Genomic DNA, 16411 nt, shown 5'->3' with positions numbered 1-16411 from the left:
GCAGAAGAGAGAAGGCAACACCTGTGTTCTCTGTGCATATGGCCTCATCTGAGTGAGTGGGAATTCCCTACTTCTCTTCCAGCTTGACTTCCCCCATGGTCTTTTAATGCGGCATTCATACGAGAGAGGAGAAGGCAGAATAAACACATCACACTTCCCATGTGTTAGAATCTGCTGGAGACACTTAGTTTTGCTGTGTTGAGATGAAGTCTTTATCAAGGGTGAATGCTATAATGGGGTTTAAATCCAAGAAGGTGCTTACTCAGCCATAACTGCTCTGCTGTGTTGTGGATTCTCTTGGCAGTACCTTGGGGACAAAACTGGTGACCTGAAAAACAGCTGATGCTTTGGACCTATTTGGTCATACAATGGGGCTCTAGAGAAGACTGCTGCCCTCTGCTAGTCCACTCTCTGTGCTCCCTCTGCAAAGCTGATGTGGTTCTTCTCTTCACAGCCAGCTGAGGGCGAGTTTTACAAGGGTGGCAATGGCACATCTGAAGAGGTGTGCAGCAGTTGTTGGCCTCCTGATGCAGAAAAGTTCAGTTCTAACAAGAAGGGACTTTTTTTTTCTCAATGAGATGCTTTCTGGTTCCTGAGTCAATAGCTCAGTTCGGGTGTGCTGGCCAAAACTCCCTTCAGTCCTAACGAGGTCCCATCCCTTTGTCAGCGTATAGGACTTTTCCGGGGTGCACTTTATTTGCAGGTGGAGTTTTGGACTATTTGGGTCTATGTTCTTTACTTTGGCAAAAGACAGAAGAATCTTAAATACATGGGCTTCTAATCTGATTGTATTTTACGTTTTCTCAGGAAAATCTGAATCTTGTTTGGTATCAACTCTTCTCCCATGTCCCTGGGTTCTGAAACCTAGCAGATGTGTACAGAAGGGGAATGGTGCTAAAAGGTCTTTTCACTTCTATTGTAAGATCTCTAAGAACACTGCGAAGGAAAGAATCACAGTACAGGGTTTTAAACTCCTTCAAGTAAAGAGGTGTTAGGATTCCTGTAGAGGTATTCTTTGCTTGCTGGTTTTGACAAAAGAAAATTCCACCTGAATCTTTTCTTAAATAAGTCTTTTTTAAGACTCAACGGCCCACCTTCCTCCCTTTCCTGACTCCTCTTCCTCCCAACACTTCTTTAATAATTGCTTTCTGCACAGGGTGCCTTGGGGAAGCAGGCAAACAGGGATTTTAAGAAAGCTGGAGCAGGCGTGGAAGTAAGTAAGCCAGCTCCTCCAGTTCTTCTTATTATTATTTTGAGTTTGTCAAAAGAAAGAAAAAGACTGAATTCTTGCATTAGGATATTTTCATACATGAAACTCCTCTCTTTTTCTCAGCACTGAGAGCTTGTTATCTGCCTGTGTGAATGTTTTCATCTTGGCCTTAAGTGCATGAATACGTAGTGTGAGTGGGGTGCATGGGAAAGCACGAGCACATCCACAGCAGTGATTTCTTTTGTTGTCAAAGGCTAGCTAACCTCTCCCTGACTCAAACCACTGGCCAGGCAGCCCCTCCTGGCAGGGTGGCACTTCAGCCTGCAGGATGGATGGTTAAGGGACAGTTCAATGGAGATCTATAAAATCCTGAGTGGCCTTGAGAAAGTAAATGAGAATTGATTGGTCCCTGTCTCTTCCAATACAAGAAGTAGAGATTCAAATTAAATTAGCTGATGTTAGATTCAAAACAACTTTGTGCCCTGTGCTCTGTGGCATTCTGTCATGAGAGACTGGGGGCACTGAAAGTTCACATGGGCTCAATATGAGATGGGAGAGAATTTGTGTAAGACATGGACTGAGGCAAAGGTATCACCTATTAGAAAATCCTGGAGGTGAAATTAACAGAAATGTGAAAGTATTCTGGGAAATACTACTATACATTTATCCTGTCTTATATTCTGTCGTGGGCATCTGCTGTTAGCCACTATTGAAGACAGATGCTTGGGGGGAGATAGGTTTTTGTTTTGACTCAATGCAGCTTTTCTAGTGGGTGAATAAAAAGATGAGCATCTATCAGCAGTAGTCGGAGCTCAAATCCCAGTTTCTGCTCTTTGCACTCGTATGGTTAGATCAGTTTTGAGGAGGAATAAGAGGACACTTTGCACTAGCTTGTGCAAAGGACATCTTTGACCTGTCTTAGGAAAAAGTTGTGCACTGAGCTTGGTTGTTGGGAGTCTGGCAGGACTAAGGCAGCAGAATCCTCTGGGTCTTGGATGTAATGAATGGCTGAGATGCTTCAAAGATTTCCTACTGCCAGGGTATGGGGAAGGGAGTTTAAACGCTTAAATGAAACAAACAGTAAAACCTCAGGTGCATGTTCTTGAATGGAGCTGTTGAGTGGCTTCAATGGACTAGCCAGGCAGGGTAAAATCCTCAGAGACAGCCAGGTGTTTCTTGCACGTGTTCCATGCTTTTCCTGTGCTGGAGGCTTTTTTCTATCTGCCACACAGAGGGAAGGATCTGGGATGGGAAAACATTCAGCAAATTGCAGAATCAGATAAGTGCGGTGAACACAAAACCACAGCAGTTCCCTTGGCCTTGGCACAAGGCCAGCTTACCCCTGTGCTGCCTGATCAGTCAGGCACAAGCGTAATAGACAGTTTGAAAGGGCGAGTTAGTTAAGAGTAATGCAGGGCAGTTCATTCTCTGTTTGGATTCATGTTGGTGGTCCTCTCCTCTGCTGTACTGTCTCCAGTTCAGGCAGGCAGGGTGTAAGAGCAAATACTTCTGCTCACCCAGAGCAGCAGCCTAAGAGGAGCAAGAGGAAAGGTAGGGCTTTTGTTGGAATGTAAATACTGTTGAAAATGAAATAATCTGTTTTAGAGGATGCTGAAGCATCTGCTGGGTTTCCTGGTGTTGGAGTTTTGCTGCTTCTATATAGATAAGTGAGTTGTAAGAAGCTTGAGCATTTGCCCCAGCTCTTCTTTGATAACATTAAAGTTTCTGAGGATTTCTCTACTTCCCTGATGATATTTAGAAGCTGAAAACAAAGCTGCTCTGTGCAACTGGAATCCCTCCTGTGCACCTCTGTGGCCAGCAGGACTTACTTTATTTAGGACCATGTGTGCCAAATCTCTTAACAGCAGAGCCTGGAAAAGTGTGCCCTTGCATGCTCTGGGTTTGAGATAGGAAAGGCAGCTGAACACAGCACAGACTTTGCTGCAGAAATTGTTTTTTCAAGCTAGTACCTGTTCACAGCAGCAAAAGTGTAGGTGGAAATGTTGACCTTTGCCTTCTTTTGAGCAAGTATTGTTGCCACTGCTGTTGATTTGCGTCATGTTCTGGAAAACTTGTGTGAACTGGTGGTGCTTCTTGCTGAATTATAATGAACAAGCAAAGCAGCCCTTGTGATAGCCTAGGAGAAGGGTTTGAATGAAGTAGCAGCTGGCTCTTCTGTGGCCTTCACGTATCTGTAGAAATCAGCTCCAAGAAATCAGATCGCTGGTTGGCTGCTTTCCTTTGATGCTTTTACAGATTTGGCTGTGACAATGGAAAGTAAAATCAGACACTCTAAACCCAGAATCCTTTGTGGTTTTTGGGGGGATCCTGCATACTCATAGCTCTGCTAGTTTCCTTACTGCTGGTATGCACAGGAATCCAAGTCCTGCAGAGAGGCAAAGGGGTACACACTTGGGAATAGGGTAAATTCTATGTAAAAACCTGTTAAATCCTGCCCCAAATACTTTTCTTTTTTTTTTTTTTTTTGAGGGAGGGGTGAGGGGAAGGGTGAAATTTGTGGTGAAATAATGTTTAAGAAAGGGCTGGTATTGGACAGCATTCCCCATTCCACAGATGGGTGGACCAGCCATCACTGATTAACTATCTATCCATAGTGAAAGTGAGAGTAAGCATCCCTTTGTCCCTCAGAGAAGGGACTTTCCATGTGCAACATTCTCCCACCCCTCAGAGTTAATGAAGGGAGCAGGAGGGTCTCTGGGAACTGGGTCACAGTGGCAGCTCCAGCACAGTGCAGCTTAATTAAGTGAAGGAAAACGAGCAAGAAGGCAGGACCCCTGCATGTCCAGCCAGGAAAGCAGCTGTGTTGGAGTAAGCAGATAAAGCTGCATTTCTACCTGCTCTATCTAGCTGCCTCCTGATGTTCCCAAAGGCTGGAAGACACAATCTCCACTGCCAAGGGCAGCCCTGTAAGCTGTTCTGCTTCTGAAGCTCTCACTGTTAAGATGGACTAGCCGCGTTTCCTGTCTGTAAAGCACACTTGCTTGGGCTCCAGTATTCCTCACGTGGCCAACAGTCCTTTTAGGCTCTGCAATTGTCTTGTAAGAAATCTGTTGCTGGGCTGATGTGGTGCAGCATGGCTTGGGCCATGTTTCCCTTGCCTTCTTTAACATTACCATCTTGAGCCTGTCAGGGAAAAAACCCAACCCAAAAAAACCCTAAAAAATCCCACAGAGCTATGTCAACCCAGAACAAGGGACAACTGCTTGCAGACTGGGAATGTAAGATGAGCAACAAAGTTTGCTCCTAAGACCTTTAGGTGGGAGTGGATTGAATATAAACCCTACTGAGATGTCTGGACCCAGATCCAATTTTCCTACAGCACAGGGCCAGTTAAAATTGCAGTCTTTATGTGGACACATTGCTTTTTAAAGCTGATTTTCATTCAGTCAGTTCTCTGCATCTCAGAATGATGTGAAGGTGTTCCTCCTAGCTCAGCCATTGTTGGCAGGGGTATTTGGAGCATGGCAGCTGGACAGAAGCATTTGGGAAACATGCTTTGGTGCTGTTACTGCCCCTCTGTTAATTGCACAAGAGCCGCACAGGCCTCTGGTTTGCATTGACTAATCAGCTGAGTAATGCAATCTCCCTTTAAATGTTCTTTCTCTTCTAGATCGAAAATGAGACATACATTGATTAAATGACTTGCCCAAGGTCACACAGCGAGTGACTCATTGGCAGAGGCAGGAGTTGACACCTGGTATCGTTAAATTCCTGCTTCCCAGACCCCATGGCCTCTTATTTCTAAGTGCTCTTCTCTTTCCTCTCCTGGCCCTTTTGCCTCTTGCCTGCTGCAGGATTTGTTACACGTATGATTTCCAAGGTGACAATATCTGACCACTGCCAAGAAAATGAGACATCTGCCCTTTGCTACAGACTTCTATTGACACACTAAGAAGCTAAAGTTCCTTTTATTCCTTATCTTTTTGAAACACTTTACCATGTTTTGCCTGAGCTGGTGTGGTGCCAGCACTCCTCTGCTCCCATGCCTCCAGCATTGCACACGATGGTGTTAGCCTGTCCTCTAATACTATTTTGTGTTTTTTCTAGAAGCATCTTTGCTGCAGTCTCTCTGAAGTGGGAGCACTCTGCCCATACTCACTCTTAGTAGAACAGCATCATCAGTTGCAAAAATATCAGTGGGTGGGTTTTATAAATCCCACTTCAGTCCTGAGCAAGGTGTAACATAGAATCACAGAATGGTTTGGGTAGGAAAGGACCTTAAGATCATCCAGTTCCAACCCCCCTGCCATGGGCAGGGATGCCTTGTCTGTTGTGATCGATATTTTAGAGTAAGCCTGTTTGATAAAAAGTTTCAGTAAAGCCTTTAGCTTCCTAGTGAATAGCTAAATAATTCACAGGGCTGGTTCTAACCCCTTTAAGCTTCTTGTGTTTGAACGTAAGGAGAAAATTTGGAGTAATTCTCTAGAGAGGCACTGTAGCCAGCTGGATTGTGTTTCTTAAAAGCTGCTGTACTGGGAGTGAAGTACTTTCAGGTTTTGAATGGCTCCTGAGGTATGCTGAAGTCAAACCTGGCAAGAAATGGTCTCTTATAATTTGGTTTTCATCATAATCTTTGTGATTTTTGGCTGGTAAATGCTAGCAGTGAGGAAATCATACCTTTTAGCTTTTAAATCTGCAGAAATGGAACTATTGGACGCACGGTGGTTAGGCGATGCCACGAGGGTTAAGGCAAAGAAGCGTTGTGGTCGCGTCGGGAGAACAAGGGGTATTTGTGTGCAGGGTTCCCGTAGCTGTCAGTCTGTCGTGTGACACACGGTGTAGCTGCGAGCGGCCGGCCCGGCTCACGCACCTGCCGTGTACAGCGGCGGGGACCGGGCTTTGCCCGCGCTGGGAGCGTCGGTGGCCCCGGGCCGAGGCTCCGTGCGCGCTGGTGGCACCGGGGCCCCGCCCGGCCCGGCCCGCCCCGCCGCCTTCCCCCGTGCAGCGCCGGGCCTTGGGGTAGGCGGGCCGGCTCCTTCCCGCTCCGCTCCCACACCCAGCGCCTTTAAGCCGGCAGCCGGGCCGGGCGGCGGGGGGTGAAGGCTCCGTGCCGCCATGGCTGGCTGCCCCCGCTGGGCCGCCGTGCTGGCGCTGCTGGTGCTGCCGGCCCTGCCCCGCCGCGCCGCCGGCGGCTGTGCCGCCCGCGGGCTGTGCTGCCCGGGCCGCGACCCGGCCTGCCTGAGCACCGGCCGCCGGCCCGACGGCTCCCACGGGCCCTGCTACTGCGACCAAGCCTGCGCCCGCACCCTCGACTGCTGCCATGACTACGCCGAGGCCTGCCCAGGTGAGTGGCCGGCGGGGCTGTGTCCGTCCCCAGAAGCTCTGGCTGCGTTCAGGCCGCCTGGCTCCCGGGAGAAGCAGGAGGGGCAGGCGCAGTGCAGGTGGCTGAGGAAGTGATGCTGAAGACACTGTGCTCCCCGCCCGGGTTGTGGCTCTCAGGGATGTAAGGTCCTCAGCAGCAGGTACCTGCCAGGTCACATCAGGATGCAGTGTGCTTGTACAGGGTAGAAAGTGAAACAGGACGTTTCTTGTCTGAGTCAGAATCTCCCAGTCCCTTTCCCTCTTGTGGATTGAATTACTGTGGATGGGATCAAATCTGCTGCTCCTGTTTGTTCCTGCTTCCCTGCAAAAGGCATCAACATCAACGGCCACAGAGTTTGATGTAGGCACTCAGCAGTGCCCGTGCAGCTGAGTGCTGGGGTCCCCTGGCAGCGCTGCATTTCCTGGGAGCACAGCAGCACTCCCTCCTTAAATGTCTTCTGTTAAAGTGTGGATGTGAATTAAGGAGGTGAGTTATTTAACGAGTGATACAATCTCATATTCCCTTCCCACAAACAGCATCCTCAAAGTGTCTTACCTGCTCACATAATGCTTTTTTTCCTCTTTTTTTCAAACATGCATAGCTATGCCTTAGCACAGTTTTGCTCTAGGCTGATGGGCTGACGTTCCTATGATTTAATTGCATTTTTACATTCGAAAGAGCTGGAAAATGGGTGGGAAATACGTTTGTTGCAAAGTGGTTTAAACAAGCTGTGTCTGAGAATGAGGACAGGCTGGTGGGTCTGCAGACCAACAACTCCCAAGTGCAGCTGAGAGCATGGAATTGATGCCCACTCTGTCCTGGTGCAGGGGTGCAGTGTGACTGTCGTGCTGCTGGGGCTGGATGCTCCATTGCCTTTGATATTGCAACATGATTGGGTACTCCTTTAGTACCGCTGTGTCTGAATCCTATTGCTCTTGGCAGTCATTAGGGATAACAGGGATAAACAGGGAGCCCTCGTGTCTGTTCTTTCATGTTATGAAAGAGTAATAAGAAAAACGTGCTCGCAGGCCCTTGTTGCGCGCTGTGAGGGGCTGGCAGAGGGCAGTCACTGGTCACTTTCTCTGCTGGGTGCCTTGGCATCAGTGCCAGTGTCCCAGCTGCAGCCTATGTGCTCGCCCAGCCCGGTGCCATCCTGTGGCTCACCGGGGGAATAGCAGCGTCTTGCTTAAGGAGATCAGGCGGGGAAGCTGGGTTTGCGCAGAATGAGATATTTCTGTGTTATTTCTTGTGATTCATTGTGCTGGATGTACGGAACCCAGTTCTGCTTTGAGTTGCATTGCCTTCATAGCCTGACTTTTTTGGGCAGTCTTATTTCTCCCTCCACTGAAGAGTTACTTTAATAAACTGACTTGTAACACAAAATATTAAGGAAAAGGCATTATTATCTGACACCAAGCACAACTGAAGAGAGCAGAACATTCCAAATACATCAGATGCACAAAAGGATCATCATGTTGGGTAGCCTACAGTCCTGTGCACAGGCTTTTTATATTTTTGTGGTGCAGTGCTGCATATAAGAAATGTCTCAATTACTCAGATAATTGATTTAATACCTAATCTTTGAATAGGTTAAAAAAGCTGCTTGTGTTGACTTTAGACAAAGAGTAACAGCATTTGAAACCTAAAGTTTCTGAAGACAAGGGCAGTTTCAGTTGAGGTTAATGCAGTAATTAGGGGTTATCTGTGTCCCGTGGGACAAGCATTAAGCTGCTCAGAAAGGCTGGGATTCACAGCAGCATTTAGGAGCTTATGTCCTAGTGAAATCAGTGAGGCACAGGCTTTTGAATGCCTTTGTAAATCAGAGTGTGAATGTCTGTTACTGTAAAATGCTGGGCATAGGGGCTGTTAATGGATTTGACCTCATCTACTTCTAAAACTATTCTCAGTTCACCCAGTGCAAGTCCCAGTTTGCAGGGGAGGCTTGCAGTGGTGTAGGAGAGGGAAGTGACTGGCCCCTGGATGGCTGGAGCTTCTGGGCAGGTAGTTTCCTGGGAGCAGAGCGCACTGAATGCTGCCCAACACAGCTGTGGGACAGGTAAGGAAGATTGTTCTGAGCTATGTTGAAAAGTGTCATTTCTGGCACAAGCATGTCACTGTTGTCAATTCTGTAACATTCCACATCCCTGGTTGTTACTCGTCCTCCAGTTATCCCGTGTGTTGTATCTCAGTGGAGTGTCTGGAGTGGCTGTGCAGAGCCTTGCAAGACAACATACCGTGTTCGGAGAAGACACATCATCCAGGAGGCCAGGAATGGAGGAGAGGCATGCCCTCCTCTGGAGGAGAGGGCTGGCTGCGTGGAGTACTGGACTCAGCAAGGAACAGAGTGCAAACAGTCCCTGAGTAAGTCCACTGAAAATATAAGTGTCTGGGTAATTTGGGGGAGGACTTTTGTTTGGGTCAGCGGAGCTAATCTGTCTTCACTGTACTTAGTTTGTTTTCAGACAGCAGCATGTTTGCTCTGGGCCTGTCTGGTATAATAGAGAACTGAGCTTTTCACACAGAGGCTTAGACATGTCCTTCTGAGAACAGTATTTGAAGGGAGTGCCTGCCATGTGCTGTGATCTGCTGTGTTTCAAAAGTGAAGTATTACAGGCCTGTTGGGATCTCATGTATGCAAGTGTAAATCTCTGGCAGTTTAAGTGGATGCGGAGCACTTTCTTAATGTATCTTTTAAATTTTATGAGTCACCTGCAAAAAGTCATGAAGGAGCAATACCCATCAAAGGCATGATATGACTTCTCTGCTCTGGAGCAGAGCGCAGGCAGAGGGGACTTCCAGCTAGTTTCTAGAGACAAAGCCTGATTACAGTTTGTTCAAATCCAGTTTTCATGACCTACCTGTAGTGAGTTTTAGAAGAATTGCTTGTCATTTTTACTGCTATTTTGTGGTCAAAATCTGTCCAGTCTGGATGTTGGCTACAACTGACTTCTTCAAACCTGTTTAAAGTTGGTATTAAGCGAATATTGTCTCCCCGCTCTGTCTTTTGGCTGTGCCTGCTTATGCTGCTCGTGCAAATATCTGGCAACAAACAGATTCTTTTTTCAGTGTGACGGGTGATGGTCATGGATAATATGAAAATACAAAGTTATCATTGTTTTTATCTCCTGCTGAAGATAAAACCATATGACATTAAAGGCCAATCTTTACTGTTTTGCAGATGTAAACAGCCTTAGTGTAGTATTGCCACTTACACTATGCACTCTCTCTTTAATATACACAGTCCCAGCATTAATAACAACAGGAGGGTTTGGAAAAGCAAGGAAAAAGAGAGCTGCAGCTGATGGCAATGAAAGAGCAGGGTAAGTTTGAGGCTCAGTACATCTATAAAAACAGATGCCAGTAATACCTGATGTTTTTTGATATGTTAGTTGGAAACACCAACAGAGTAGGTTTAGTTCCCATTTAACCTTGTCACAATGCAGGTACACCATGTGTTCTGGGTTTTATAACCTTGTGTGTGGGTTAGTTTGTTTTTTATTTTCCTTAGTTAGTGATCTGTGGTCACCTAGTTTATTCACCCAGTCCCGTGGAGGTCTCTAATCTGGTTACTGAGCTAACCTACTTGGTTATTTTGGTTGCAGGTACTGTGTTGAATTCCAGCTTGTGGCCATCACACCGGAGTGCTTGCACAGCCACCACTCGTACACTCACTGGATGCAGTACCTCAGGGAGGGCCACACTGTCTGCGTGGAGTGTCAGCACCCAGCTTTAGACTCCAGAAGTCTACATTGTTATGGGGATGGCAGTGGAAGCAAAAAGTAAGAGTTTTAGCTTTTGGTTTTGTGTAAAACTTTTAATTCTTCTCTCTTGATCTGCTTTTCCCAGTTTCATAATGCACAGCACAGCTCTTTGGAGCACTGTACATATATTAACTGGTCTTTGTTGCATACCATGTGTTTCTTGGAGAGATGAAATGACCTGGTGAAGCTCACATAGTAAACCAGTTGCAGAGCCAGGACTGAAGTGTGGGAGTACCTGCACTTAGTCTGCTAAATCTCACTGACTTTTAAGTGGTACGCTTGTGGAGTCTTTTTGTTTTAAAGACACTCCAGCCATGCTTCTAAGGTCAGCAGTGCTGTCAGATGTCAAATAAAACCAAATCTGTTTCTGATTTTTAAGCACTGGGGATTTTGTTTCTACAATTGATCCCTTATTAGTGTTTCTAGTGAGTGGCAGCTGGCTCAGGGACTTGGGGTATGTGCTGTCACCTGGGATGGAAGTACAGTTGAATCTTTGTACTTTTGGCATCTTTTCCCTGGAAAGCTGAAGAAGCTTTGGGATGACTGATGGTGACCACACAGCCTGTACATGTTGGGCATACTCCAACACAGATGAAGGGACTGACCTGAAGCTGTGAAACACACCTGTGGCAGAGCCAGCAACAGAAGAGTTTTGGCTCCCAATCCTCTGCTGTGGTCACTGGAGGCGCAGTTTCTGCACTGCTTTTATCCTGGTACTTTTAACCCTATTGCTAGTTTATTAAATTGTCCCTGTCTGAGAAAATCATTGCCCATCAGTCTAGGCAGGAATATTTTTGAAACTTATATAAATATTGAAATAAGTACATTCATTTGAATTAGAAACTAAACTAGGATTGTCAGGCCTCAAGCACACAATGTATTGTACTACCAAGACTGCCAATAATGGCCTTTTTAGCCAGGGTTTTTCACAGGCTTTTAGGAAGAGGAAGTCATGTTAGAGGCTTTTTCTTCCCTGCCTCAGCTTGTTACATGCAAATGTTCCAAAAGCTTTAAGAAGAAAATATTAACTGGTGTGGCCAGGAGTAGCTCTTACCTGCATTCAACATATAAATAATTATAAAAGCTTACAGTAATGTTATTTTACTAAAACCCTGGAGCCAGGCAGGAACATCAGATTAAGCAAAATAAAAAACGTATTCAGGAATTCATTTCCTCATTGGGCTGCAAAAAGAGGAGGCATTTTCCTTCACCTTATCTGGTGAACAGCACTATACATGGAATGGAAGCACAAAGGAAATGGAACTGTGCCCTTTAGGAATGATGATCCAATTGCCAGGTGCTGGCAGGCTTAAGGCTGGAGATGGGTAGTGATAATGGAGTTGGGTGGTGACTGGTTCACTGAAGTCAGGACTCAGCCCACATCTCAGCAGATGGTTTAAATCCATCCCAATTGAGCAGAGCCTAGAAATAGTTCCAAGAGCCTTACTGGATCTCTGTAAAATGAACCTGGTGGATCCATTTTGTTATAGGCATGTGAAAACCAGCAGAAAAGCCAACCTTTGATACAGTGAGCTTTTATCCCTCCAGTGTTACTGCCTATAACGTCAAATGAAGTCATGCCTCTGTCATTTTCAAGGCTAGTATGAGCTCTCTGTTTGTGCCAAGTTGAAGTACTGTGTGTTCACTTGGATTTATTGGTAGGGGATTAGCATAGGCTTGGAGGACAGGCAGGGCTGGCCTGAGCAGTGGACAAAGTTCCTATCTGCAAAAGGCAATGGAGATGCACTTTAAGCCTCCTTGAACCAGCAGTTCTTTAGCAGCTTTGTCAGAGATAAGTGACTTGGAGGTGGAACATGAATGATATCTCTGGTCTGCAGCTTCCTCATCGTGTGTGTGTGAAGCCTCCCTTACATTTCATGTGAATCTTTTGGATAACTCCCACATGTCCGCTAAATAGGTAACCTCCAGGGCATGGTCTGGTGTTCTTTAGCCCTATTTGACTTTACTGTGGTGGGTTAAGTTAATTGTTGTCCAGGGCTGGGTATCTTGCTTGATTTTCTCGATATGAACATCTCAAGTGCAAGTATTTACTATAGGGATTCTTTGTATGAACAGAGGTATCCCCTAATTTGTTCCCAGGAATAATATTTTTTCACTAGGTTTCATGGAGGAAAAACCTGACCTCCCTGACCTCTGAGGAAATAATGGTACTGTTGGTGGGAACAGCCATTGAATGGGATGAGGGAAATGTCTGTGGAAAGGCTTCTACCTTCTGTTAGAGTAAGTGGCCATATCTGAGCATGCAGCCTTGCAAGGGAGCAGTGCTCTGAGGGGGCTACGTGGTTTGATTCTCACGCTGGAGTGTGCTGGCCAGATATGGAAGGCATAAATGTGATGCTTGTAAAGAAAGATGGAAGAAGATGAGAATGCAACTGTTGCCCTGAGAAAAGGATGGTGCCAGAGCCAAGGATGCAGCATGTGTTGAGGTTGCCCAGATCTGCTCAAAAGTCTCTGGCTGTGTACTCGGTTCACCCCCACTGTGAATTTTTGCTGGTGTAACTCTGCCAGGAGACGTGGACAGTTCGTGCTGGCCCCAGGGCAGTGGTGATGCTGCTGACCCCAGCTCTCTGGGGCTGCTGGCCGGGGCTGCGTGTGGAAGCATTCACAGCTGCCGCCGTCCCACTCACACCATGCCTATGCTTTGCTTCTCGCCCTGTCAGTTCGGTAGCTTGTGCCAGCATTTAGTTCCCTGAGATATTGTTCCAAGAGTGACTCTCAGGAAGGAAAACATCTGACAGAGTTTATTTTAAACTCAGCAATGCTGGTATATTTTGGTGGGTATTTCCTAATTATCTTCTTGTGTCTAAGTGGAGTCTGGCTTTATAAATGCTCCAAGTTAAAGAGAGATGCTTGTTGTCTCTACCTTCCACCTGTCTCCTACTCTGTAGAAGACGCTAGTTCATTTTAACTGCTGTTATGCAAGTGCAGGAGGTTTACCAAAGTCCTTGGTTTACGGCCATCAGGTGAGGGCACTAGGAAAATCTTGCTTGCATTGGCTTCTTTCTTCTAGAAGGTTATGAGATTAAACAAGGCAAAGCATCGAGCTGGGAAAGGGGTTTGTTCATTTTGGATCATCTTCTGAAAGATCTACAAATAAAGCCCAGACTTGACATCTGTGGAATTGTTACTCAGTCTGTGTCTAGGAGCATCAGTTGCTTTTCATCATCTGGCGCAAAGGATGTAGTGGTTGTAGCTCAAGAATATCCAGACTGCAGTAGTTTATGCCTATGCTCATGGGGTGGAGGGAGAGAAAGGATGCTTGATTTATAGCAAAGCCACTATTTGCCCTCCCCACCAGCAAGATGAGAGTAAGCAAGTTTAGCTTATGTGTTTAAGGAGCAAAGCCCTTTAAAGGTAAAGCTGCAGCCCAGAGCTTTGTAGGATATGGGACTGCTCTGTGCACTGCCTGCTTTATCTGGGATCTTAATCCTCTCTGTGCACATTCTGGTGTTTTGAATTGACCTCAAGCCAAAAGAAAAATGCAGTGAGCCTTCTCCAACCATGTGTGATGCATAAACCCCTGCTCTGGAGCATGACATCTCATTAAACCAAGGGCAGGGTTATCTTTGTGGAGCTAGATCAATAATTCCAGTTTCCACAGAACTATAAAAAAAGCAGAAGCTTGAAGTCTGTTGGCTATTCTGTGGGCAGCTCTCTGCACAGGGCAAGAGTTGATCCAGTTGTGGTATTTATGCTTCTCCAAAGGTCAGGGCTGGGACACAGTGATGTGAGGAATTCCCTTAAACCACTAAATGCTGAAATCTGGCAGTGCTATATCAAAATTTCAGTTTCTGTCACTGATAGGCCAGCATTGCTTGGGCAGCCACTGATTGTGGAAAATGGCCTGTGGATCTGCTTGTTTTAATAAGATGTTTCTCTGTTCAGTTCTGGTCAATGTATTGATGGACTGCCTGGGAGAAAAGAGGTTGGTTGGTTGGTGTCCTCTGCTTGAGAGGCCTGTGAGTGACGTTGTTCCAGCATTTGTGAGTCTGGTACCTCCAGCCACCTGCCATCCAGAAGTTGTGTTATTGTGTAGCTCTTAGCAAGGTGGAAAAGCTTGGGCAAGTGTTTCACTAATGTGTTTATCCAGAGGTGCTCATGTCTCTGCACCTGCTCACACAGACCTGTGCTGTTTATTCAGCATCTTGATGGCAATGGGTGGCCTGCTGAGAGGGAGCATGGAGTTATAAAGAAAAATGGAGAAAGAGGTGTTTTGCCCACTTTGCAACCTGTCAGGTGTTTCAATACAGAGGTTGTGGGGATGCCAGTGTGCTTTGTGAGCTGTTGCATGCAATGCTGGGCACCTCAAGTGGATGTTTCTGTGAATCCTTTTAGACTTGACATCTATAGTATGTGCTGCTCCGGGTTCTTCCAGTCCAAAGTTCCTGACTGTGGCTTTACTTTACTATAATCCTATGGGGGTCACTGTGGTTGCTGCTGTAGAAAGGCAGAGTTGAATTCATGAAGTGAAAATGGATGTTAGAAAACTAAATGGGATTTACTGGGTGATTGAAGCCAGATTTAAGTACAAGTGGCAGCCCTGCAGTGGAGCTGCAGCACATTAACTTTTCCCCTCTTATGACTGTTTCAGGAATCAGCTGTTGCACTGGCAGGCAGTAGGGAACCCTCGGTGCAAGGGAACCTGGAAGAGAATTCGCCAGCTGGACACTTGCTCCTGTCCTTCTGTTCACAGCTTCTTGTTCATCTAACTTCTGACAGTCTCAGCAAGCAAGTGCTGTGATGGCTTGTCTGGCACCTGCATGCGGCAGCGGTAGGAACCACAACCAAAGCAATGAATTCTCCATGTCAGAGGCTATGCCTCTTAACTTCAAGAGGTTTCTGTCTGTACTGGCGCACCCTGAATCCCCTCTGTCTGTGTGTACTCCTGGTTTCCAAAGAAATGAGGCTGGCTGTGAAGTGCCGATCTCTTTGTGCCCACCCATCCCTGAGAGAGGCCTATCTGACCCTGATGACATCTTGCAAATTCCCCCTTTCTTGAGATGAACAAGAATTCATCTAATATGAATAAGGACAAAAAATTCTGTAAGAGTGCAGGGTTAATTATTATTTTTCTAAAGTCTGTATGAAGAATCAACAATGCAAAATAAATTATCTCAAGTGCCTTCTTTTCATGACAGTAGCACTTCTTCATGGATGCTTCCTGCTTGTACTTGTATATGATTGCCTTTTGTTTTCATCCTCACTGGTCACATCATTTCATGTTGATCCTCAGTCTTACAGAGGGTTGATTGTTGATCTTGTGCTGCTGAGATAATGGAAAACTTAGCAATGAGCCAGTTCAAATCTGTGAGAGTAGAAGGTATCAGGGATAAATTGGACTTGGACTTAAGGTTTCGAGGAGCATCTCTGAGTTCCCCCAAAATACAGTGCAGTCCTGGGGCTCTGAATTGGAATTCATCCCAGCTGCAGCAGGAGAGCTAGCTATAGCCTCGTATTTTTGACTGAAAATATTTGAAATATTTTCTTTATATTCTGCTGATTTATATTCATACTTTTCTATAAATGAAAATAAAAGAGACTTACAGATATTCTCCCAGTGTGTATCTGATTAATCTGTGTACTTCCATCTCTTTAGTTCCTGAACCTGCCTAATTTGTTCTAGCCAATCTTGCAGCTGACTCCTCTGCTCCAGGAGGTAAGACTAGAGGAAAAGTTGCTGCTGTCCAGATCCAGAACTTACAGCTGATTTCCAGGATATCCAGGACTTACAGGTGGAAGTCCAGCACGATGACCCACCACTATGCAGAAGTGGATGTGGTATTTCTTTTAATATGCACATACTTCTGAATCTGCTTAAACAAAGTTACAGAAGGGACTTGCACTTTATGGTAGAGCACTGCAGTGGTGAGCATCTAGGTAATTAAATCTGTCAAAACCCAGGTGAGTGGCTGGGGGATGGTTCTGGAAGAGAGTTTTAGTGCTCATGTCTGTCTAGATTTGAATCATCAGACTCATCTAGTGATCATGTTGAGGGTCTTTCATGGAAATACTAAAGGGCACTGTGGATACATGCTTGAGATGCTCAGAGGTGTGTGTAGCGTGGTGATGAGTGGTCAGAAAGTGCCTGATGCCTCT

General features: G+C 46.0%; 1 protein-coding gene across 5 annotated transcripts in view; it reads left to right on the top strand.

The window, feature by feature from the left end:
* LOC308226382 (somatomedin-B and thrombospondin type-1 domain-containing protein-like) overlaps nucleotides 1-15452 on the top strand; it is a 33667-nt gene extending 18215 nt beyond the window's left edge. For 2 of the 5 annotated variants that reach the window (XM_080628059.1, XM_080628060.1), the window contains exons 7-10: nucleotides 8700-8894; nucleotides 9775-9853; nucleotides 10136-10312; nucleotides 14907-15452. In XM_080628059.1, the coding sequence (XP_080484185.1) occupies nucleotides 8700-8894; nucleotides 9775-9853; nucleotides 10136-10312; nucleotides 14907-15024 (569 nt within the window). In that variant the 3' untranslated portion in view covers nucleotides 15025-15452. Of the gene's footprint in view, nucleotides 1-4711; nucleotides 6516-6680; nucleotides 8590-8699; nucleotides 8895-9774; nucleotides 9854-10135; nucleotides 10313-14906 lie in introns of those variants that run through there. The other 3 variants (XM_080628062.1, XM_080628058.1, XM_080628061.1) reach the window with 3 other exon arrangements.
* Nucleotides 15453-16411: the final 959 nt, after the last annotated feature.

The sequence above is a fragment of the Psittacula echo genome, assembly GCF_963264785.1.
Source record: "Psittacula echo genome assembly, chromosome: 12".
NCBI lineage: Eukaryota > Metazoa > Chordata > Aves > Psittaciformes > Psittacidae > Psittacula > Psittacula echo.
This window is presented reverse-complemented; position numbering and strand designations above follow the sequence as displayed.